Below are 24,937 nucleotides of genomic sequence, written 5' to 3' on the forward strand. Positions count from 1 at the left end.
CTTTCCCTTTGCTCCTCCCCCTGCTCGCACTCTATCTCTCAAATAAATAAATAAAATCTTAAACAAAGTCAGTAGACACAAAATGCAATATGGGTCTTAGATCTGGAATAGAAAAAGGTCATTAATGGGACAACTAATGAAATCTAAAAAAGCCTAGAGTTTAGTTGATAGTGATGCACCAGTTTTACACAGTGTTAACAACAGGAGAAGCTAGCCGAGGGGCATATACAAACTCTCTGTCCTGCCTCCTGTTGGCATCAAGGTTACCAGCTCTCCGGTTTAAGCTGGTGGGATCCGATCTATCAGCTTCATGAGTGTGTCTCCACTACCTTCTGTGTGCTCCATCCTCTTGGGAAGAGAGGAAGGCAAGATGTTCTCTTTAACTGTCCCCCTGGAGGATCCCCCCACAACCCTCTGGAGAATCCTTGTAACCCTGGGTCTGAGCTGGGAGGCTTAGCTGGAGGAAGCCCTAGGGGGAGTCCTACTTCGCCACCTGCCAAGCAGCCCAAGTAAGGATCAGACCCACAAAATGTCAGATATTTGGAAGAGAACCAAATGGAACTCCCAGAAATAAACTGCAACACCACTGAAACTAAAAATAGGTTAGACAGGTTTGAGATCCAGCTAAAAATAAAAGAAAGTATATGGCATGTAGCACAGAGACCAAGTTAAAAAATTTAAGAGAGGTTAAGGGTCGTGGGGACCAGTGCAGAAAAGTCTAGGGTGTGTAAACGGATCCCCAAGAGGAAAGGAGAGAGGAGGCATTAAATAAATACAAATTAAAAATACAATGAAATAAACAAATCTTAAAAAAAAAAAAAAAAGTAAAGCGGGAAGGGGAAAACAGAATTCCCACTGAGTACAGAGCCTTGAGGCTCAATTCTGTGACCCCCGAGATCATGACCTGAGTGAAAACCAAAAATCAGAGGCTCAACTGACTTGAGCCACCCAGGTGCCCCAATAAGAATTTTCTTAACTGAGTGACTGGGTCTTCTAGAATGATTCTGAATAGAAAAGTTGGTGTAGACAATCTTGTTGCTGATATTAAAGAGATGTTTCAAATATTCCATTATCGAGGAAAAAAAAAAAAAAGAATTTTCTTAACTGATAAAGAATGTCTCAGAAAATGAAAATACAGTAACTGTCCTCTGTCCAAACACTGGAATATTCCCTTTAAAATCAGAAAAAGACAGGGGCGCCTGGGAGGCTCAGTGGGTTAAAGCCTCTGCTTTTGGCTCAGGTCATGATCTCACGGTCCTGGGATCAGGTCCCGCATCAGGCTCTCTGCTCAGTGGGGAGCCTGCTTCCCCCTTTCTCTGCCTGCCTCTCTGCCTACTTGTGATCTCTGTCTGTCAAATCAATAAATAAAATCTTAAAAAAAAAAATTTAATTAATTAAATAAAATCAGAAAAAGATACCAAAGTGTTCCCTAGTTCCACTTCTGATCAACAGCTTGCCGAAGGGCTTAGCTTTTGGAAGGAAACAAGACCGAATTGTGAAGTTTAGGCATTAGAAAGGAAGAACTAAAACTCTACGTTGCAGATTATGTGGCTAAGCGAGTCAAAAGAATATACAAACAAATCAATGAAATCAGCGAGTTTCACAAGGTTGAATAAAGTCCTAAAGCGGGAGTGTCTGGGTGGCTCAGTGGGTTAAGCATCTGCCTTCAGCTCAGGTCATGATCCCAGGGTCCTGGCATGGAGCCCCACTGAACACCACTGCTTCTCCCTCTCCTTTTGCCCCTCCCCCCGCTCAAATGCTCTCTCTCACTCACTCTGTTCTGTCTCTCAAATAAATAAAATCTTTAAAAAAAGAAAAGAAGCTGAAAAAAAAATAAAAAAAGAAAAAGAAACCCAAGTCCCAAGAGGGCTTTTCTGGAACTTGACAAGCTAATGTAAAATTTAGACAGAAGCATAAAGGATCACCAGTAAGAGCCAAGACACTTCTGAAGCAAAATAGATTGAGAGACTCGTTCTACCAGATACCAAAATTTATCCTAAGATAATTAAGTTCCGTGTGGCCCTGGGGCAGAAATAGACAAATTGACCAGTGGAACAGAGCCAAGAAGCAGCAGTGACTTGGGTATATAATGGAAGGGACGTTGTAGACCAGTAGAGAAGGGAGGGACCGTTCGCAAGTTGTGCTCAGACAACCCGTTATCCTCATGGAGAGACAGACTGGATTTCTACCTTCTACCATACACAAAGACAATCCTAGGAGCTTAACAGTTTATATAGAAAAGGCAAAGTTTTTGAGAAGAGTATCTTTAGGACCTCAGAGTACAGGAAAATTTCTCAAAGCACAAGAAACACTAGCCATCAAAGAAAAGATCAGACCCTTTAACTACATGAAAAATAGCTTTTTGGGGGGTGCCTAGCTGGCTCAGTCCGTGGAGCATGTGGCTCGATCTCAGGGTTGTAAGTTTGAGCCCCATGTTGGGTGTAGGCTTTAAAAATAAAGCCTTTTAAAAATAAGTAAATGTATAAATAAAATTAAAAATACAAACGATGGTAGCTTTTATTCATCAAAAGTTACCATAAAGAATGTGAGAAGACAAGTCTTAAACGCGGATAGGATATTTACCACATAATGTGTGAACAAAAGGTTAGTATTTAAATATATAAAGAACTTTAAAATAAAAAGGTCAGGAAGAAAAGACAACCGTGCAGAAAAGTAAACAAAACTCATGACCCAAAGAGGAAAATGAAAAAAGCATCAACTTCTGGGAAGATGTTCAACCTCTTGAATGACCAGGAAAGCACAGCTGAAACCACGTGAGCCTGATTCCCACCAGCTTGGCAAACACGGAAAGTGCCAGCACTAGCCTGGCATCCAGAGCAGTGAGGACCGCCAGCCGCTGCCTCCGGGAGCATCAGCTTGTGCAGCACCTCGGGAGAGCGACGTGGGCGCGTGGGCTTGTCTAAGGTGGAGCGTCCACCTGTCCTGTAGACCACGGCTTCTCCCGGAGAAACCCGCATCTGTCCCTTCCATCCGTCAGGAGGCGCCCGGGGTGTCCGTGGCACAACTGAGTGGCGCATAGCAGAAGCGGCCCCTGTCCTGGGAAGGGGTTCGCCTTTGGGGTGTTTGCAAGTACAACTCGATCTTGGGCCTCAGGGATCATGACCTGAGCCGAAGGCAGAGACTCAACCGACTGAGCCCTCCAGGCGTCCCAAGCTTGCAACTCTTGATGTCAGGGTTGTGAGTTCAAGCCCCACATTGGGCATGGAGCCTACTTAATTAAAAAAATAAATAAATAAATAAATAAAAATTTAAAAAGATTTTTTTAATTTACAAAAAGGAGAGAACTAATTCTTAAGCTGGGTGCTAGTTATATGGGTGTCTTTTTTTTTTTTTTCAATAACCTAAGTATTCTTTACAACCTACATATTATAACCTACTATATATATACTACATATTTTGTACGTGTGAAAAAAAAATTTTTTTTAAAGAGCATGATGGTAATGCTTTCTCTGTCTCCAGTTCAAATGAGAAATTCAAATGAGAAACACTAGCTTCACTTTCCTAGGTCCTTACCAGGAGCTAAGCCCTTGATCTGTATTTCTCCCATAATAAGCACAATTATATGGAGAGAGCAGATACTGTCCGAGGTGGACCCAAGCGGCTGGGGCCCCTGGCAAAGGCCCCTGGATGCGGGGAGGGTTGCCCTTCGTAGGCACTAATTCCTTCTGCCTTCCCGCAGGTGTTGAAGTCCACAGGAGATGTGGCTGGAGGCCGGGCCCTGTATGAAGGGTATGCAGCGGTCACTGACGCACCCCCTGAGTGCTTCCTCACCCTCAGGGACACAGTCCTGCTCCGTAAGGAATCTCGGAAGCTCATCGTGCAGCCCAACACTCGCCTTGAAGGTAATAGGACCCCCGAGCTCCCTTTGATGGGCAAAGGAGGCTTGGAACCCATCCCGGGGCTCAGGAAAGGCTACCTGGGGTGACTTCTGCCTCTCTCCCTCCCTGCCCAAGGCCTCCCCATGCCCAAACCTAGGGCCCAAACCTTAGCATCTGTTACCACCAGCCCCCCAACACAGGGCCGTGCTGTTTATAAGACAGCAACCGGAGTTTTGCAGGCCAAGTGGAAGAGACCGACCCCAGGCGCATGGGGAGGCCAGGCATAGTCCTGGAGGATGAGGCCTGTCGGTGTGTGGAGTCGAGGTGAGGGGCAGGCAGGAGGTGGAGCCCAGCAGGCTGGTGGAACTCAGGGGACAGTGTGACTCTCTAGAGCCCAAGAGAGAGATGAGCAGCCCCATGCGCCCCCTTCTCAAGTGATGACTCTGTTTCCAAAGCCTTGACCCTGGCCAGGCTGCACTTGGGCCTGTTGTCTTAGAAGCCCCCTGCTGCGTTCACTTTCCTCTCTCCTGATCCGTCTTCCTGACGCCTGTCACTGAGGCACCTCAGCCGAGGTGGTATAGGTAGCGTTAGAGCTGTGCTGTGACCTTGTCTTTGTCCATAAAGCCTGTGTGCTGATGTGCGGGTGTGAGGCTGCAGCCAACCCGAATGAGGTCCTTCCTTCAAGCTCTTACTGCTCTCCGTGGCTTCACTCTCTGAATCCTCACCATGGGGGCACCTGGCTGGCTCAGTCAGTAGAGCATGTGACGCTTGATCTTGGGGTCCTGCGTTCAAACCCTACTTTTTTTTTTTTTTTTGACAGAGACCACAAGTAGGCAGAGAGGCATGCAGAGAGAGGGGGAAGCAGACTCCCTGCTGAGCAGAGATCCTGATGTGGGACTCGATCCTAGGACCCTGAGACCATGAGCTGAGCTGAAGGCAGAGGCTTAACCCACTGAGCCACCCAGGCGCCCCTCGAGCCCTACATTGACATAAAGCTCACTTACAAAAATAAAATAAAACAAATCCTCACCATAACCCAATGAGATAGTTACAGTTTACATTTTACAGTTAAGAAAACTGAGGCCCAGAGACAAAAGTCTCTCGAGGCTTATGGCTCTTTACTGGAGGAACCTAGAGTTAAATTAAGAATGCTTCTCGCAGGGCGCCTGGGTGGCTCAGTGGGTTGAAGCCTCTGCCTTCAGCTCGGGTCATGGTCCCAGGGTCCTGGGATCGAGCCACTCAGGGGAGCCTGCTTCCACCCTCTCTCTGTGCCTGCCTTTCTGCCTACTTGTGATCTCTGTCAAATTAAAAAAAAAAACAAAAAACAAAAAAACCTTAAAAAAAAAGAATGCTTCTCACTCCCATAGTCACGGGCAGTTGTGAAGGTTAAGAGAAATAGTTACCTCCTACTAGCAAGGAAAACACATTTGCGAGGCTTATTTCCGACCCTTTGTGCTACACTCCAGAGGTCCCGGGGGATTTGGTCCTGACCCCTGGCAGGACTCAGGGACCCCTCTTCCTGGCTCACTTCCTCCAGGTTCATGTCTTTCCATTTTCCAAGCCCCTGAGCTTGGCCCGCTCCCACAGCCTTTGCACTCACTGTCTCCTCCGCTGGGCACAGTCCTCCCCCAGTCTTGGTTTTGTCCTTCCTGTCATTTTGGCCTCTGTTAAATGACACCTCCCGGGAGAGGCTGTCCCTGACCCCTCCTCCTAAAGCAATCCCTTGATGCTCCATCACTCTGCTGTTTTCCGTCTGCTTTGCTTCCACATTAGCGGGAACAGCACATCCCCAGCAAGTAGCTAGCATAGGGCCTGGCACACACAAGCTGCTCAGTGCATGTCAAATGAGGAAATGGACAAATCATGCTGGGCACATAGTAAGTGCTCATTAAAACATCATCACTTTGATTGTCCCGGCCCTGTTGTGGGCCCTTGGGGATGGACACGTGAATCAGACCCAGGCCCTTGCCTCAAGTAGTCCATAGTCCATTAGGAATAAGACCTGGAGAGAAATGATTAAACCCAGGGAGTGTTGGTAAGCATCCAAGAGGCCCAAACAGTGGTCTGAACACTTAGAGAAGAGAAGAGCCCATTCACCTTTGAGGGAATCAGGGAAGGTTCTGGTGAGGAAGTGGTTAAACTAAGCCTGTAGAGCCGGTGGGGTTTTCAGAGGTATGAGGATGATGATGGTGATGATGACAAGGAATTTTGAGGACGTCTGTGTGCTTGTCACTGGGTAAAACTTTGGATGGATGAACTCATCGACCCCAGGAGGAAGTTACTGCCCCCATATTTCAGTTGGAAACTGAGACACTGAGCGGCCATGCATTTGCCAGGATTTGAACGTGTGCTGTCTGAACCCAAAAGCTGTGCTCTTAGCCACGTATACCCCACAGGGCCACGGAGCACAGCAGGGCCTGTGAGTGGGTGGAGTAGTGGAACCATGTTGGAGGGAAATGCTTCCTATGAGCGTTCAGGCGACCTTTGGAACAGCCCATGAGTTCAGTGGGTACCCTTTTGGCTCTGCTGGGTGCTCAAGAGAATGGTGCTACTGGTAGCTAGTGCTCGAGCGTTCATCAAGGCATTACTGTGCCCCATCACGGTAGCTTCTTGAGAGGACATATTGTGTTCACCCCTACTTTACAGATGAGGAAAGGGAGGCTTAGTGAGGTTGTGAAACTTGCCCAAGGTCCCACAGTAGATAGAGAGAAAACAATTGTTGGACTGTAAACTCCCTGAGGCCAAGGACCGTCTGTCTAACCTAACATGACACCAGAGTATATACTTATTAAGTGAATGAATGAGCGAATGAATATAACAATTCATTGCATACTCCCTCTTTAATGCTTCCTTCTTCATAGGGTTATTGCAGGGATTAAATAAGATAATAAAACACTGAGCACATTTTGGCACAGGGTAAGAGGTCAGGAAAAACCACCTGCTCCTATGGTTATAATTGTGATTATCTGCTTCCTATTAAGACCTTTTCCTGCTGCTTTTTCTCCGTCTCCGCAGGTTCAGAAGTGCAGCTTCTCGAGTACGAGGCCTCGGCTGCTGGCCTCATCCGATCCTTCTCTGAGCGATTCCCAGAGGATGGGCCCGAGTTGGAGGAGGTCCTCATCCAGCTGGCCACAGCCGATGCCCGCTTCTGGAGGTTCCCCAGTGAGAACCCATCTGGCCAGGCTTGAGACAGATTTATGCAGCAACTGCCCCAACTCCATCAAATCAGGGCCACAAGTAGCCCCCCCTTTCCTGGGTGTGCTGGGGAGGAGCTGGAGATTGGACCTTGGTGCTACCTCAGCCGAGGGTGGTGACACTAGCCCCTTCCGTTTGTCGGCACTTTCCAGTGTCCCGAGCGCTTCTCCTGCGTTACTTCATTTGATCTGCACTGCCCTTGGTAGAGTAGGCAAGGCCCACCCAGCTCCTTGCCCTGCTTCCCAGATGAGGGAATGGAAGTTCTGAGAAGCGACCTGTCTAGATGCTACAGGACTCAAAATGCCTCCCAATCCAGTGCTCTTCATGTGTTGCTTTTATAACCAGAAAATAAACACAAGAAACAACCACCATCTTTGCGATTTGTGTGAATCCTTGCCTCACTTCTCTTTTGCTCCCAGCAGGGTAGAGGGATCAAAGCCTGGGGAAGGTCAGTTTTAGGGTCCCTCTACAACAGGATTTTGATATCACCTCTAAAGGATGAGACACAGGCACAAGAAGGAACGTGGCACTATTTTTACAGTCCTCCTTTGTGGCATATCCTGTATTTAAAAATATTCCAGGAACCCTGACACCGGAAACTCTCAATTTCAGTCCATCCTAGGATTTAATCTCTCAACCCTGTGCTTTGTTTCTCTGAACCCAGACCTGTAGAATAAGATGGGAAGAAAGATCATACCCCCTTTACAGCCGGGTTAACCGTGAGGATAAAGGGGTGTGGGATTAGTTTCACTTCTCAGGGACACTAGAAGGGCTGCTCTCCAGGCGAGAGGGTCCTGCCAATAATCCAGAGATCGCAGGGCCCAGCGGTTCCAGCTGGGAAGGAGCAAAGAGAAACCATACGATCTGGGATGACGGATTGCGCCTCAGCCGGCTCAACCAGCTAAGTGGCCGGCATTCCCCGCCTGCCTGGTGGCCCCTCAGACCTGGGCAGGAAAGCCGAGCGCCCGGAACCTTTGAACGTGCTCTTCTCAGCGCACTTCCCAGAGCCCGGGCGCTTTTGGGCGTTGCGCGGCGGCTGGCCGGAGCCCGTTACCAAGGCGACGCCTGCAAAGATGGCTGCTGCGTCTTCGTCGGATTCCGACAGCGGCCGAGCTGAGAGGTGAAGGCCGGGGTGCTCGAGGCCGCCTTTCCTACAGATGTAAAGAGGGGAGCTTGGACCCCGGGATCTGGGCTCCTTCGCTTCTCGAAAAGCGCTGGCAGCCCTTGAAGGGATCTTAGGGAACCAATAGGGAAACTGAGCCGCGAGGAGTGAATGAATGTGCTTGTGTGAGTGACTCGAGGTCACTCAGTGAGTCTCTGGAGGAGCCTGGACTTGGCCCCAGGCGGCTGTACCCCCATTTCAGAGCCCCCTGCACACCTCACGCTCAGAGACTAGATCCCGCAAAGTGTTTTTTCCCCTCCCTTGGGACTCAGCCGCCACCTCTTTCCCCTCCTGTCGCAGCAACGAGGCAAGTTCGAAATGGCTGGACGCACACTACGACCCCATGGCCGACATCCATACCTTTTCCGCCTGCTTGGGTGAGTCTCTGCGACCAGGAGATGGAGCGGAATAACGGCTCTGTAGCGAAGTCTCAGGGATTGGGAAACTTTGGCTTATGGCCCTTTTGTGTTTTCCAGCGCTGGCAGATTTGCACGGGGATGGGGAGTACAAGGTAAGCACCTGACCCCGGCAGAAAGAGAAGGGGGGCGTGGGGGGGCGTGGGAACTGACATTTCCTGATGGCTCCGGAAGAGTTCAGCATAATCTGGAACCCAAGTGTACACTGAAAAAGTACATTTAGTGTGCAATGTTATTTTTATGTGGATAGTCAAGAGAACCTGTTGATTTCATAGTGGACTGCACAAAGGAAAGCAGAACAAAATGCTGTTGGGGATTCTACTAAGACAAAGCCTCTTAATCTCGTTGACTTGTAATTCTTTGCTGGAAGGGCACATCCCTTGGTTGGGGGTGTGGCATTGGAATCTGGAGAGAAAGGAGAAGAGAGGAAAGTGGGAGTTTTATGTTTATTGAAAGGGCATAGATTTTAGGATTAGCCATGAGCTGATAATTGTTGAAGCTGAAAGCTGGGTATTTGGAGGTTCACTACATGAGTCTCTCTGCTTTTGTATATGTTTGAATCCTTCCATAATAAAAAGGTCGAATTTTAAGTTTAATTTAAAACATAAAGATAAGGGCGCCTGGGTGGCTCAGTGGGTTAAGCCTCTGCCTTCAGCTCAGGTCATGATCCCGGGGTCCTGGGATTGAGTCCCGCATCGGGCTCTCTGCTCAGCAGGGAGCCTGCGTCCCCCTCTCTCTCTGCCTACCTCTCTGCCTACTTGTGATCTCTGTCAAATAAATAAATGAAATCTTTAAATATAAAAAAAAAGATAAATGAAATGTTAATTACTTTAAAAATTAAAGGTACAGGTGTTTTTTGTTTGTTTGTTTGTTTGTTTTTAAGATTGTGAAATATTTGGGGCATAAAGAAAGGAAGTTAACCTATTTTAGTATCCCTTCCCGGGCTAGACCCTCTTTGAGCATTTTCCCATACATAGATATTATTTGTTCCCAATTTGTTAATGGGAAAATGGATTCAGAGAGGATAAGTAAACTTAGTGAATTTGTCAAAAGTGGCAGACCTGGGCCTGTCACATTCCCGGTCATGTGTTTATTCCACTGTTGCTCAGTGGTGGGCAGTGAACCCACAGTGGGCATGCTGTTTGGGCTGTAAGAAGATAGCTATGGAATCACATCCTTCATAGCGAGTACAGTAGAATTCGGTGGACTTTTGCCTCCAAATTCCAGTCCATAAAGCATTCTGCAATTTGGCAAGCGTCCAGCTTACCCCAATTTTGTGTCACACGTTGTACAGACACTAAACTAAGAAATGAGGAGTTATGACACTGGCTTCAGTTTACCCATGATATTGACTGATTGGTCAATATCAAGATAATAATAATGACTGATTGCTTGGCACTGGGTGTATAGAGAAATCGCAGCCTCAATAACTAGCATGAAACATAAGCTGCTTTTGTGTAATCACTTTTTTAATGGTTAGTTTGTTGATTCCCAGCATCTGCCCTAGTGCCTGGCACACATTAGGTCCTCAGTAAATATTTGTGGAGTAAACGAGCGGGCGCTGACATCAAAAATACGGAAAGGATGGGAGCAGCAGGGAGAGAATGGTGAGATCCGTGTGGAGGTGACGGGGCAGTGATAAGTGAACTGGGTATTGAAGAAGGAGTGAAATGGATGAAGGTATGGAGGGAAGGAGGGGAAAGCATTTCAGTCAGAGGAACAGAACAAGTGGAGGCACAGAGGCTTAGAAGTTTGTAGCATGTTTGGAAAGAGTAAATTTGGAATTAGAAAGTGAAAACCAATATAAAATAGTAGTTAAGACCACTGGTTGGGACAAACCTAGAGTCTGGTCCCAGCTCTACCACTTACGTGAGTGACTTTTACCTACCATCTCTGAGCCACAGCTTCCCCATCTGTGAAATGGGGCTAATTACAGCATCTGTCTCATAAATCGTTGAAAGGATTAAATGAAGGATGCATGGGGTTCCTGGCGTGGCTCCTGGCACACTGAGCATTGTCAGAATCGAGCCATTCTGTGGCAGCCCGCATTCTGGCTGGAGCTTAGCATGGATGGCAAGGTGATGGAAAAGCAGCTGGAAACCAGATCGAAGAGGCCTTGAAAGCCTCACTCGAGAGAATGGGCTTGCGTGGCAGCCACAGTGGCTTGGACGGTGGATTAAAGGGTGGAAAAGAGAGGCCGAGGAGCTGGAGTCTCCTGTGTGTCCACACAGCACATCGTACTCTGCGTGCGCTCTTGTGTTTCCTTGGCTCGGTTCCCATCTGGAAACCAGGCCTCAGAGGCCCAGAGTTTCCAGCACCCCACTGACTTCAGCCACCCTCCACTGTCCAGAATAGTGCCTGGCGTGGAGCAGACTCTGAAGAAATGTTTGCTGAATGAATAGTGAAAACATTGTCTGCCACCCCCTCCTCACTAGCACTCACCAGGCTCCGTAATTCATTACCTCATTTGATTTTCACTGCAAGCGTTATGAGGTAGATAGTCCCCTCCTGTGGGTGGGAAGACTGAGGCTCAGTGAATTTAATCAGCTTTCCCAAGGTCACACGTCTTGCAAGCCTTATTACAAAATCTCCTTGCCCCTGACTTGGTGCACTGGCGTGTGAGTGAATGAATATGCACCAGTAAAAAGGCTAAGCCCGAAAACATTTTTAAAATCTAATAAATATTGGGACGCCTGGGTGGCTCAGTTGGTTAAGCAGCTGCCTTCGGCTCAGGTCATGATCCCAGCGTCCTGGGATCGAGTCCCACATCAGGCTCCTTGCTCGGCAGGGAGCCTGCTTCTCCCTCTGCCTCTGCCTGCCATTCTGTCTGCCTGTGCTCACTCTCTCTCCCTCTCTCTCTCTGATAAATAAATAAAATCTTTAAAATAAAATAAAATAAAATAAAATCTAATAAATAAATAAAATAAAATAAAACAAGTCTAAGCCTGAGAAGGGAGTCAGTGGAGGGGTCTTTAGATCTTGAGCCTGGAATAAGCCAGCCTCTTTCTACAGCTGGTGGTGGGGGACCTTGGCCCCGGTGGGCAGCATCCCCGCCTGAAGGTGCTCAAGGGACCCGCAGTGCTGACTGAAAGTCCTTTACCTGCACTGCCAGCTGCGGCCGCCACCTTCCTCATGGAGCAGCACGAGCCCCGGACGCCCGCTCTAGCACTCGCCTCAGGCCCTTGTGTGTATGTATATAAGAATCTTAGGCCCTACTTCAAGTTCAGCCTGCCCCAGCTGCCTCCAAACCCCCTGGAGCAAGATCTATGGAACCAGGCCAAGGAGGTAAGTGATGTCAGGGGTGGGAAGAAGAAGGCAAAAAGGCAGCCACTGAGTCCTCATGCCCTGCCTGACTCTGGAGCTCACAGGCTTACCTTTCTTCCTTGCTGTCGTAGGACCGGATTGACCCCTTGACCCTGAAGGAGATGCTGGAAGGCATCCGGTGAGAGCCCGCTCACCCCTTCATATGCCTCCCACCCCTCCCGCAGCCCCCAGCCCCTCTCCTTCATCCCCGTGCTCTCCGTCTGACCCCCAGGGTCCTGTTCCTCCGCTAAATCTGCCATGGTTGCCCCCTCCTTTCAGGGAGAAGGCAGAGGTGCCTTTGTCCGTACAGTCCCTCAGGTAAGGGCCCTGTGGGGGGTCAGGGCTCCCGAGGCTCCGGGGGGGAGGGGTGGCTAAGGAGTGGCCTGTGGAGGAAAGTAGCCCAGGCCATGCACCTGCCAGTTCTCTTTGCGTACAGGTTTTTACAGCTGGAGCTGAGTGAAATGGAGGCATTCGTGAGCCAGCACAAGTCCAAGTCCATTAAGCGGCAGGTAACGTCCCTTCTCTCTTGATTTCCCTCTTTTTAAAAGACAATGTAACATCAGTGGTAGATTCTGCAACCAAACCCGACTCAGATCGCTCTGCAGTTTCCTTTCTGGCCTGTGGCACACGTATAGGGTCACAAAGCTGCAGAGCCCCTCCGTGTCCGGTTGACAGTGGCAGCTTTGAATTGATATATAGTTGCATAACTTTACGTCACTTCTCTTGTCTTAAGAGTAAAGGTAATATGTTTTCATTAGCGAATAAAGAGAAGTATAAAGGAGAAGTATAAATGACTATAATCTCACCACCCAGAGGTCCTTGTTCTTACTATTTGGGTACATTTTCTTCATAAATATGCTTTATAATTTGCTTCCCTTGAGTACATAACAGTGTATCTTGAGTATTTAAATATTCTTTAAGAACTCTATTCTTAATGGCCCCTTAATTATTTCATTGATTATTAATTATTCCATTCCTAGTTTATGGAACTATTCATGTATACTGGATAAGAAATGTATCCCTTTTATTCACTTCATGTTTTTCTTAGTTATGATTTTAATGGTTTTATTAGTGAACGTGTTCATGAAAGTCTGGTGGTTACTGACCTAGGGGCTGACCCTCAGTCCAGTTCCAGAGCTGCTCTCTGTGGTTTAGAAAGCCTCATGAGAACCCTTCCCTTCTGTAGAAGCCACTCGAACCAAACGCATGGACCAATGCATGCGTTAATTTTTGGCAAGCCTTAGACCAACGCTGTTCTCTCCTGCCGACCAGCAGCTTGGATCCTCAGTTACCAATATCTTTGAGCACTTACAAAATCATGAAGTAAATTAATTATTGCTTAAAAGATGCAGTTTGGGGGAGGGAAGAAACCTTTCCAAGATATATATATATATATATGTCATGATTATATAATTGGGCGCCAGTACTATCCACATTTCTATAACCTTTCTCTTTCCACCAGGCATTAGAATGATTCCTCTTTTTTAATCTTAAAGATAATCACACAATAAGCAGTTTTATCTTACAAAAGAGGTATTTTGGTCCCGCTAGATTATTTTCATAGGAGAAATTCCTAAAAAAGGGACCGTCCTCTTCTCCTTTGTTTTTCTCTAATCACAGTCACAAAAGGAACATGTGCACACTGTAGAAATTCTAGAAGGGCACAGTGAAGAATTAAACATCACCTGTGATTTCATTGTACAGAGATAACCAGTTTTTGTATTTATGAGTTTAGCCTTCCGGCATGGTTTTTTATTCAGATATTTTCTAAACTAGGATTATACTGACATAACACTTTACCTATTTTTCTCTCTTAGTACATTAGAAATGTTCTGGTTGTCATTGGATCTTCCTTTAATATGTGATTTTTACTTTTATTTTTTATTTATTTTTAAAAAAGATTTTATTTATTTATTTGACAGACAGAGATCACAGGTAGGCAGAGAGGCAGGCAGAGAGAGAGGAGGAAGCAGGCTCCCCGAGGAGCAGAGAGCCCGACTCGGGGCTCAATCCCAGGACCCTGGGATCATGACCTGAGCCGAAGGCAGAGGCTTTAACCCACTGAGCCACCCAGGCACCCCTAAAATGTGATTTTTAAAGTCACTACATGGTTTTTGATCAAATGGAAATTTGTAATTGACTTAAACAAGCCTCTTTTTTAGAAAATTAGATTTGTTGCAATTAACGCTTTTGCGCATGAAACATCCATCCCATCTCTGGGGCTCTTCCTCCTCCTTTGCCCTCTTTCTTCCCTCCTTTGGTATTCTGGGGGTGTCTGTGGGGATGGCGTTTGGGGATCCCCTGGGTGACTCCTGAAGGCCTCCTGCAGACAGTCATCACCACCATGACCACCTTAAAGAAGAACCTGGCCGACGAAGATGCTGTGTCCTGCCTGGTGCTCGGCACCGAGAACAAGGAGCTCCTGGTACTGGACCCGGAGGCCTTCACCATTTTGACCAAGGTCAGTGTGGGGCCTGGCCCTGGGCACAGCTGAGGCCCAGGCTGCGTTCCCTCCCTCTGTTCCCCCACATCTCCTGCCCATAGTTCTTGGTAATACATGTTGTAGAAAACATAAAATATAGATAAGCATTAAGAAAAAAATACACGTCCAAGAAAATACCACCACCCACAGAATCTACTATTAAAGTATTGGTATGTCTTTCCAGAAATTTCATATTGCGACACAGATATATAACCTATAAATACATTTTTTTACAAAAATGACTTAGTGGTAGAGGATCGTGTAACCTGCTCTTTTCACATAATGGTAGCCCATCAATGTCTGTCCATATGTATATATAAAACCAAACCAGCCATTTTTTAAAGATTTTTAAAAGAATTTATTTATTTATTTGATAGATAGAGGGTGAGCGAGTGAGAGAGAGAGAACAAGCTGGAGGAGGGGCAGAGGGAGAGGGAGAAGCAGGCTCCCTGCTGAGCAGGTAGTGACATGGGGCTCCATCCCAGAGTCCTGGGATCATGACTTGAGCCGAAGGCAGACGCTTAATGACTGAGCCACCTGGGCACCCCCTCCTTTTTTTCTAAAGATTTCTGTGCATCCTCATCTAAATATTTCTTTAGGATACATTCCTAGAAGTGGCAGTGTTTCATCAAAGGGGATAGACTTGAAAGCTTTTGCTGCATGTTGCCGAGTTTCCCTCCAGAAAAACTGAATAAGCTTAAACTGACCCACAGTGACTGAGGAGTTTGGGAATTTGGACAAGGAACCAACTCAGAGAAGCTATTTCAAGGTGAGAAAGGACAGGGGCGCCAGGAAAACTGGAGTGTTTGAGCCTCTCCTTTGCAGATGAGCCTACCCAGCGTGCCCGTCTTCCTGGAGGTTTCTGGCCAATTTGATGTGGAGTTCCGGCTCGCCGCCGCCTGCCGCAACGGGAACATCTACATCCTGAGAAGGTAGCTGCATCATGGTCTCTGGGGCCAGGAGGAGCATCTCAGAACCCCGGTGGTTTTAGGGGCTTTGGAGCTGGTATTCGGGAGTGGAAAAGCTCCTTCCACTGCAGCTCCCCAGCTGGGAACTTGACAGAGAAGCCTGAGCTCATGTGCGTAGGGGGCCATCTGGAGGCTGGTGTGATGGGGACTGGCAAAGTGAGAGACTGGGCAGAGCAGCTATAACACATGAGACGTACCGCCAGAGATGGGAAGAAGTAAAAATAGCCTCCTGTTGCCGTCTGGCTTTATAGGTATGGAACGTGTCTTTACGCATTAGGTTGATATTCCTTACAACATTCGTCTTCCAATTCCAGAAATATCTTTGAGCACCCACTCTGTATTAAGCATTATGTAAGGCATCAGGGATGTATTGATGTATTGTTAAACGGTATAAATGTAGTCCCTGCGTGCTTTGGAGGAAAAATACAAGCTCAGTGGGAAGAAATAGCGGGGCCAGGGTGATCGGTGAGCACCCGTCTGCGGAGATAACGTGGAAGGTTAAGAAGGAGCCACGTGTTCGAAACGTGGGGAAGAAGTGTTGTAGGCAGAGAAAACTTGAGCAAATGCAGGATGGGAAAGATACTGGTGTGCGCTCCTGAAGCTTGATGGGCAAGGAGGAGGGTGGGAAGAGGTGCGTGGGGACCAGGTCTGACTCGTGCATGGCCCTGCTAGGACATGGTACGGATTTAGAATTTGAAAACTATTATGGGGTTTTAATCAGAAGAATGACGTGAGCCATTTATATTTTTAAGAGATTGCTCTGCTGGCTGGAGAGTAGATTGGAAGGAGGCCCAGGGACCAGAGGGAGGCTCTCAGATGGGATATGATCATCAGACTTGGTGATGAAGAAAGGGGAGCCATAGCCTGTGATTGGTTGGCTGGAATTACCCCTTCTTTCTGGATAAGAGAGACTAAGATTCAGAAGCCAGGAAACCGAAAACAGGGCATTTACACAGAGCAGACTTCGCATGCATTTCTGATGAGTGGGTGAACTGCCTCCTCTAGCACCTCATCTAGCCTAAGGTCCACTCACGGTAAACTGTTCAAGGCCAGGTTCTCACACAGATCACTGCAATGAAGGCAGCAGGGAGACGGGGAAAGAAAACACACTTTATGTGATCTAGGGTCACACAGGAGCTAAGTGGTAAAGGTGGAAATAATACTACGGTCATCTACTTTGGGGCCAAGGTTCCTTCTGGGATAGTTTGTGAGGCTTAGAAAGAGGAGGGCTGCCAGGGAAGGAGAGAAGGTTTCTCTGGGGCTTGGAGAGTGTGTCTTTATCCCACAGAGACTCCACACGCCCCAAGTACTGCATCGAGCTGAGTGCCCAGCCTGTGGGGCTCGTCCGGGTACACAAGGTCCTGGTGGTCGGCAGCACCCAAGAGAGCCTGCATGGCTTCACCCACAAGGTGTGGCTTTCCCCACCCCGTCCACGTCTGTCTCCCTGGTTCCCCTTCAGCAAGGGATTCCTTCTGGCGTCCCTTTCCCTGCAACTCCAGCCACCCCTTCTTTCCACGCCGTGCCCTGAACCCTCCCAAGTTAAGAAGCTCTTCCCTCCCAGGGTAAGAAGCTGTGGACAGTGCAGATGCCAGCAGCCATCCTGACCATGAACCTCCTAGAGCAGCGCTCACGGGGCCTGCAGGCCGTCATGGCTGGGCTGGCCAATGGAGAAGTCCGCATTTACCATGATAAGGCCCTGCTGAATGTCATCCGCACCCCGGTGAGCTGCTCACTCCTCTTGGCCCTCCCTTCCCACCTCTCGGGCTTCTTGGCTGCCTCTCCTGATCCTTCTCCACCTGATGACCTTGGCTTTTGATGCATTTTTTTTTTAAGGATTTTATTTATTTATTGGAGAGAAAAAAAGCATGAGCATGAGCAGAGGCAGGGGTCAGAGGGAGGCAGACAGAGGGAGAGGGAGAAGCAGATGCCCCGCTGAGCAGGGAGACTGATATGGAGCTCGATCTCAGGACCCCAAGATGATGGCCTGAGCCAAAGGCAGATGCTTAACCAACGGAGCCACCCAGGTGTCCCTTGATGTATTTCAGAAACATTTGTTGAGCATCTCATAAGCATAATTCACTGTATTCTGGGGATAAAATGATGTCTAAGTCCTGCCTTCGGGGAATTTATAATCTGAGGTGACAGCCAACCAGAGACACAGCTAATTCAAATATAAGCAAGACTAAAGCCAAGCAGAGGACTGACAGAGCTCAGGGGGCCTGGTGACTGGGGTGGTGGGGGAGCATGGGGTGGAACTTGCAAGTCATTTCCCAGAGCAAGTGACAGTTCTTCTGGGCCTCAAAATGGTTTGGCAAGTGGGTACGTGGAGGAAGAAACTTCTAGACCAGAAACAGCATGAGCAAATGCTGAGAGGTGGAAGTATTTTTGATCAGGAATCCGGGTGGTTTGATGAGTTTGGACCAGAGTTTTTCAAACACTGAGTTGTGACTTATTCGACTCATTTAATGGGTCACAACCAGCAGCAGAAGAAAGAAAGCTCAGAGTATATCACATGGGAACGTGCACATAGGTATATATAAAGTGTCCTACGTCACAGTGTCAAGTTTGAAAGCAGCTGGTTTGGACCGCAGGCTGTTGGGAGACGGGGGGGTGGGGTTTGGGGGAATGGTAGAGGAGAACAGAAAAGGCAGGTTGGAGTCAGATGTGGAAAGCCTTGGATTGTTCTAACGGGAAGCATAAAAGCCACTGGAAGTTTTCTGGCAGAAAATAGACACGATCACATTTTTGAAAGGCAGCAGTGTGAAGGACAGCCTGGGGAGAAACACTAGGCTGGGGGCCTATTAGAAAGCTGACCCCAGAAGCGCAGTGACGTTTATTCTGGAACCGTGGCTGCGGCAGTGAGGTTGAAAGGCAGTGAGAAATACAAGGCTTATTTGGGAGGCCGCATTGCCCCAGGCCTTACCGGACATCTCTTTATTATCTCATATCTGGGGTCTCCCGGCCTTATCACCCCACTCCAGTCTTGCTCTCCTCTCCAAGCTATCTTCCCCACCAAACGCTGGTGTCTCCGTCCTTAGGATGCAGTGACCAGCCTTTGCTTCGGCCGCTACGGGCGGGAAGACAACACCCTCATCATGACTACACGGGGTGAGCGGACTCAGGCCGGGCGGGGGTTTTAGAGTTAGGCACCAAGGTGATGGGCCAGATCCTGGGAAGGAAGAGGTGGCTGTGACGCCCAGCCAGGCCTGGGTTTGGAAGCAAGGCCTGCAGACACAGTGTCTCCAGCTCCCCCCAGTCTCCCCAGAGCCTACACAATGCCAGGAACATCACAGTCCATAAGTAACTGCTGAATGAATGAATGAAAAGACACTGTTAAGACACACTGTATTCCTTCTAGAAACCCAGAATCTCAGCAGGAAAACAGACGTGGACAGAAATGGCTCTATCTGAGGCAGATTGCTTGGGGAGGACAGGCCGGGAAGGTTGGGTAGAACTAGGAAGGATAGACCTGTTCCTGTGTGTCCACTTCCCCAGGCGGTGGCCTGATCATCAAGATCCTGAAGCGCACGGCGGTGTTTGTGGAAGCAGGAGGTGAGGTGGGCCCCCCACCAGCCCAGGCGATGAAACTCAGTGTGCCCCGGAAGACCCGGCTTTATGTGGATCAGACACTGCGAGAGCGGGAGGCTGGCACCGGTGAGACTCAGACTAGGTCTTTTCTCGTCCTTCTTCGTGGCTCTGAAGCAGCAAGAAACAGGTGAACCCACCTGGGTGCCCTAAGCCCTGGGAGACGTGGGCAGCCAGGCAGGTCTCTGGAAGCACAGAGAGAGCCTAGGAGGTGCAGCCTGTCTGCAGTACCTCCCTCCAGGTGGAAGATGTCGGGGGTGAGGGCTTGCGCCTTATCAATGCGGAGGAGAAAACAGTTGCTTCCAGATGCAGGAATTCTTACAAGGGAGGTAGAACTGGACCAGGGTTCTTCCTTTTCCTGTTCGGTTTTTCCCTGCTCTAGCATCATTCTTCCATTCATCCAGTACCTGGGATTATGCCCGGCGTTCTGCCGGTGCCTTGAGATAGGCTAGGCCCGACCGGAGGAGCTCTGTCCGCCTTGCTAATTTCATGCTGCATGGGAGGCATAGAAGAGGTCTCTGGTGCGGCTCACAGGAGTGAGGGAGTTGGCCTGGGAGCCTGGGAGAGGCTTCAGAGAGAGCTGACGTTGGACTTCACCCTGAAATGATTACAAGTCCACCCACCAGAAAGGGGTGGGTAAGGGCGATTCAGGCACAGGACGCTACCTGGATCCAAGGAGTGTCTGCATGTAGTCCCAGGCGCCGTGCAGGAAGGCGACCCAAGCAGAAGGTGACCAGAGGAGAGGCTGGCAAGGCAGGTCAGAGCAGACTCCGAGGGGCCTGGAGTGCAGAGCTAAGATATTTGGACGATTCTAGGTAGTGGGGGCTGGGAAGGATGTCAAACAGAAAAATACAGTAACTCAGCCAGTTCTGTTTCATAAAGGGACCTTGCTTATACTTTTAAGGGAGAAATTAGAGGATAAAAGAGCTAGCAGGCTATTACAGCCTAGAGAATCCAAGAGAAGCAGTTGAAACATTTGAGAAATAATTAGGAAGTTCTCTAAGGTAACCAAGTGTAAAATATACCAAAAAATCAGTAATTTGGTCTATACCAACAGTAACCATTCAGAAAATATAATGCAGAGTTTCCATTCACAATAGCAACAAAACCCATAGAAATAAACTTAACAAGAAAATGGCAGTCTAAGAAAGAAAGTTACAAAACTCTCCAGGACATAAAAGACTACCAGAATATTTCAATGATGAGACTTCGCAAGGCTCAGGGTAGCAGGACCTGATGCCTAAAGCTGTTGATTAATAGCTTCTAAAATTAATCTAGGAACATAGCGATGTTACAGGGCAAATCCCAATAGGGTTTACTCTGAGGACTTGACCAGTTAATTTTTTTTTTAATTTTATTTTTATTATTTATTTGACAGAAAGAGATCACAAGTAGGCAGAGAGGCAGGCATAGAGAGAGACAGGGAAGTAGGCTCCTTGCCGAGCAGAGAGTCCGATGCGGGGCTCGATCCTGTGATCATGACCTGAGCTGAAGGCTGAGGCTTAACCTCTGAGCCACCCAGGCACCCCTGACCAGTTGATTTTAAGAGTAAATCTAAGAATTGGCAGGGGGAGAGGGGAGTTAAAGAATGAGGGGACCTGGCCGTCAGGAGAATGATCTGTGAGGCTGTAGGAATCGGCAGCAGTGGTGGGACTACGGGAACTGTCGCCGATCCGGGCCACATCTAGAAAGTCCAAAAACGGACCCTCCTCCAAGTGGAAGGTCCATATATGTTAAAGGTGTTGTTTTAGAGTAGTGGGGAGAGGATAGACTGTCCAAAAAGCATGATTAGGACAATTTGGTTCTAGAAAAACCAAACAGAACTCTACTTCAAACCAAACACATTGATTCTGGGTAAACTAAAATAAATTATAAAAGCACCAGAGGAGAAAGGAAAGATTAATGGTGGGCTACCGTAAAGACAGAGAACTTCTGAGCGGCAGAAGGCCCTGCACACAAGGAAAGGAGCAGAATCAGCCTGGGAAACGAGCAGGCGAAGTCTGGAAGATTCCCAGCGGGCACAGAGGGAGCGCGGACTCCGGGGCCGGCTTTGAGGGAGAGGCCTCCAGCCTTGGCAAATGACGAGCCTCGAGGGCAGGACCTGGGTGACTTGGTGGGTGGGGGGAGACGAGGTGGGTTTGCACAGTGCTGAGGGTGAGGTGTTGGTGGGACGTCAGGGTTGCTCAGAGGAGGCGGATGGAGGGCAAGACTCGAGAGGACACCAGCCCTTCGGGCAGAATCGCAGGCGCGGTCCGGGAGACCGGGATTGTGCGTGAGGGCAGCGCGGTGGTCGGAAGTCAGGAAGGAGGGAGCCGCGTGTGGCCCACAGCGCCCTGTGTCACCGGGAGCCCAGGCCATGTCACCTCCGTCCTCCCTTTCCCCCGTTCCCTGGCGCGCAGAGCCGGCCTTCCCTTCGCGTGTCTGAGCGGCCGCCCACGCGGGAGACCCCTCTCCCCCACCCCTGCCCCCTCCTACCCTCCTGACCTCTGGCACCAGCCCTTTGTGTCCCTGTCCTCAGCCATGCACCGGGCCTTCCAGACCGACCTCTACCTGCTGCGCCTCCGGGCCGCCCGTGCCTACGTGCAGGCCCTCGAGTCCAGCCTGAACCCGGTGTCCGTGACGGCCCGGGAGCCCCTCAAGCTGCACGCTGTGGTGAGTGAACACCCCGGTGGGGGGGGTGGTCAGGCCACCTCAGGGCTGGAGGGACAGAGGTCAAGGGTGAGTAGGAACCCTTCAGCCCCAGAGCCAATTCAGAGCCCACGAGGCCTTGTGCCTGCGTCTCAGCCCCGAAGGCCCAGAGACCAAGTCTCGATCTTTCTTCAAGCGGGCGCCCTCTCTCCCCTCTTCCGTGCTGCCTCTTCCTCAGTGGGCTGCAGAGTGGGCCAGACTCCCCAGTTCCTTTGGCCCATGCTGTGCCTCACACAAGCCCCTAGATTTGGGCCAGGCTTCGCAAGTAGTGGCTTGCTAAGGGACATTAATGGCAGCTAAGGGACATTTCTTCCCGGCACTGGAGGGACTCTGGCAGCCAGGCGATGAGGAACAAAGCGGTTTATTCGAGTACCCGCGGGCAGCCTGAGGTGTCGGGACTGACTGGTGCCGGAAGGGGAAGTCCTGAGACTGGCCCAGGCACAGGAGGAGGAGCCCTGCACTCGGACACAAGTGACCGCGAGGTCATCTGGGCTCTGGCCAGGGCTCAGTGGGTCCCGGAGGTGTGCTGCCTGACCCAACCGGGTTTCCGATTTCTCTCTCCCTAAAGGAAGTGGGGGGGAGGGGGAAAACAGGCTGCAGAGCAACTGAGGCTAAGAGGGAGGAAAAAGAAGTCATTGTGGCCACCATAGGACGAGAGCAGGCAGTGGGGACAGCCTGGGAAGACGGGCAGGGACGGTGGTGAGGCCACAGGTGGGAGCTGGGGCTTCCGTCCCCAGGCCAGCTCTGCCTCTGACAACTGAGTGGCCTGCACCAAGCCCTTTCCCCTCCCCGGGCCTTTGCTGGTCCCCGTACAAAGAGGAGCTGGCCTCCTGGGCTTCCGAGGGGCCCCGGATGAAGGGCAGGACCGTGCGTCAGAGCAGGTGGGAAAAGGTGACTCGAGGACACTGGTGAGAAAGCCGGAGCGCAGGGCACGTGGGATCCAGCGCCCAGGGCTGCCGGTTCTAAGGGCTTTCTCCGCCCACTCCACCTTCTCCACAGGTTCAGGGCCTGGGCCCCACCTTCAAGCTCACACTTCACCTGCAGAACACGTCAGCAGCCCGGCCCATCCTGGGGCTGCTGGTCTGCTTCCTGTACAACGAGGTGCTCTATGCTCTGCCCCGGGCCTTCTTCAAGGTACCGGGCCTCACTGAGACACGGAGTGAGAAAGACCGGGCTGGGGCCTGGGGAGGTGCCGCAGACCCAAACAGATCGGTGGTGAGGGAGCTGCCCGGGCGCTGCAGCCGCAGACCAGGCTGGGGCAAGGCAGGGGCCTCTGGGGGGAATGCCCAAGACATGCCCTGCTGCTTTTCTTCCCACCTGAGAGAGGTTTCGGGGAGCCACACAGAAGGTTCTGAGAGAACAGCTAGACTCGGGCTCCCAGCTGTGCTTCTCTCGGAAACCTGTTGGTGCTGGGATCCCTGAGCCCGTCCTGCCCTGCAGCCACACCTGCAGTGGGAATGGGAGCTTCTTTCTGCCCCAAGGAGACCTTTTTCCACAGTGAGGGGCCTGCTTTCCCGCCGGGTCCAGATTGGACCCTAAGTTGGGAGGACCAGAACCCAAGAAAGACTGTGGGACTTGGTTGAGAGTCAAGAGGTCTGGGTTTAATCCTGGACATCCATGTGGTCCTGGAGCATCTCCTCCCCTCCCTGAACCCCATGCCCCGTGAATGGGGCTTGCCCTGCCCTGCCCGTGCTGCCCCCCAGATTCAGGCTACAGCGAACGCAGCTTCTGTAGCAGGCGTGAGAGCGCCCTGGAATCTGGCAAACACTGTCCACGCACGAGGGCTGATCTCCTTCCCTCTGTGTCGCCAAACTCAGGTCCCCTTGCTGGTGCCAGGACTCAGCTACCCGCTGGAGACCTTTGTGGAGAGTCTCAGTGACAAGGGCATCTCAGACATCATCAAGGTAAGTGGCCAGTGAGACCGAGGTGGACAAGGCCCCCGGGTGGCGGCCGGGTCAGGGTGGCTATCTGCAGCCTCCCAGTCCCCTTCGACAGAGCCCTAGTCGCCTGTGACAGGGGCCAGTGCAGACCAGGCCAGGCTTGGGTTTGCAGGGAGCAGGGAGGACAAGGGGCCTGCCCCTCCTGCCACGGGCACTTGCTCTGTAGGTGCTGGTGCTTCGAGAAGGCCAGAGCGCTCCCCTGCTGAGTGCCCATATCAACATGCCCGTGAGCGAGGGGCTGGCAGCCGCCTGACCCCCGGACTGGTGTTGAGAGAGCCCTGTGGAATCAGGACCAGGAAGATACAGCTCCTTGCACCGAGCTGGGCGGAGCGAGGGGCCCCAGGCCCATTCCCCAATGTTGGGGCTACAGTTTCCTACTCCCATGTGTCTCGTTTCTCCCCACCCTGGCTGCTGGGTGACCTGTAGAAGCAGGTCGGTGAGTCCCCAGGAGGCTCAGCTCCTTCCCCTCAGGAAATCCCAGGCATTTGCCCCCTGGACACCTGCCGCTCCTCCATCTCCCCGCTTTGCTCCAGAATCACACCCGGGGCTGAAGGAAGATCTCGGAAGCGGTAAAGGCGAGAGGAGGGGCATAGGCCCAGCCTTCTCCTTCGCTGCTTTCCTTAGACACATTGACTCGTGTGTGGCTGCAGGTCGAGGCCAGAATTGGGTACGGCCTGACCTGGGATAATCAGAAGCTTTTTCTTGAGCAAGACTGAGCCCCCTGTTGCTGCCTGGGCTTCTAGAGGCTTGACTGACGCCTAGCTCAGCTTACAGGCAAATCACGTGCTCTGATCTCCCCTTGTGAGCTGAACAAGGGCCCTCCTCTTTCTATTCAGGGGGCCCAGGGAGTGGCTGGCTCCCCGCAGGGGGATTTCCAGAAATTTGGGCTCAATGAAGGTCTCAGGCCTGTGATGCTCCGTGACAATACCCACGGGAGGAACTGGGGCAGGAGGGCATAGAGGGCCCGAGCAGGGAGCTAGCGACCCCCGCCACCCCCACCAGGCTTCTGGAGCCCACCCAGCAGCTATCCTGATTCAGATGTTTGTGCCCAGAAAGGGCATCCCAGGAGAAGAAGTCTCAGTTAGAGCAGAGGTGGGGCTAGGGTGCACGGGTGTTTCTGGGGTCCTGGGGAGGTGCATGGGAGGCAGAAGCCCAGAAGAGCACGGGAGGCTCTTCTGTGCCCTGGAGCCCAGATCAGTCATGTAGGTGGGAAGTTCACTGGGCAGTGGGGTAGGGCGAGAGAATGAGCCAGGGAGGCATGGACCGGAGGCGCGGAGTGCGGCTTAACCTTGAGGAAAGGCAGATGTTTAGACCACAAGGACCAGAGACCCACAGTCCTGGCCCTCGGGGCCTCCTGGA

At 50.6% G+C, this 24,937-nt stretch overlaps 2 protein-coding genes across 5 annotated transcripts in view; both read left to right on the forward strand.

Annotated features, from left to right (window-relative positions):
* Positions 1-7,405, forward strand: part of DPP3 (dipeptidyl peptidase 3) — a 29,385-nt gene extending 21,980 nt beyond the window's left edge. For all 4 annotated transcript variants that reach the window (XM_032357520.1, XM_032357519.1, XM_032357522.1 and 1 more), the window contains exons 17-18: positions 3,701-3,863; positions 6,855-7,405. In XM_032357520.1, coding sequence (XP_032213411.1) covers positions 3,701-3,863; positions 6,855-7,027 — 336 coding nt within the window. In that variant the 3' untranslated portion in view covers positions 7,028-7,405. The remainder of the gene's footprint in view (positions 1-3,700; positions 3,864-6,854) is intronic.
* Positions 7,406-8,051: 646 nt separating this feature from the next.
* BBS1 (Bardet-Biedl syndrome 1) lies at positions 8,052-24,066 on the forward strand. The gene is made up of 17 exons (XM_032357523.1): positions 8,052-8,154; positions 8,497-8,573; positions 8,673-8,707; positions 11,625-11,897; positions 12,008-12,054; positions 12,195-12,233; positions 12,352-12,424; positions 14,245-14,376; positions 15,223-15,329; positions 16,654-16,774; positions 16,927-17,085; positions 18,404-18,473; positions 18,861-19,019; positions 21,469-21,602; positions 22,638-22,772; positions 23,456-23,542; positions 23,745-24,066. The coding sequence occupies exons 1-17, from the start codon at positions 8,108-8,110 to the stop codon at positions 23,829-23,831; spliced, it is 1,782 nt and encodes a 593-aa protein (XP_032213414.1). The 5' UTR covers positions 8,052-8,107; the 3' UTR covers positions 23,832-24,066.
* The last annotated feature ends 871 nt before the right edge of the window (positions 24,067-24,937 follow it).

This window comes from Mustela erminea, chromosome 9, assembly GCF_009829155.1.
Source record: "Mustela erminea isolate mMusErm1 chromosome 9, mMusErm1.Pri, whole genome shotgun sequence".
NCBI lineage: Eukaryota > Metazoa > Chordata > Mammalia > Carnivora > Mustelidae > Mustela > Mustela erminea.

Bases quoted from the DNA above. Each gene is read 5' to 3' on its own strand.
- BBS1 (XM_032357523.1), top strand. From the start codon at position 8,108: ATGGCTGCTGCGTCTTCGTCGGATTCCGACAGCGGCCGAGCTGAGAG. The intron at 17,086-18,403 runs GTGAGCTGCTCA...CTCCGTCCTTAG, and splicing joins TGAATGTCATCCGCACCCCG to GATGCAGTGACCAGCCTTTG. The intron at 22,773-23,455 runs GTACCGGGCCTC...CGCCAAACTCAG, and splicing joins TGCCCCGGGCCTTCTTCAAG to GTCCCCTTGCTGGTGCCAGG.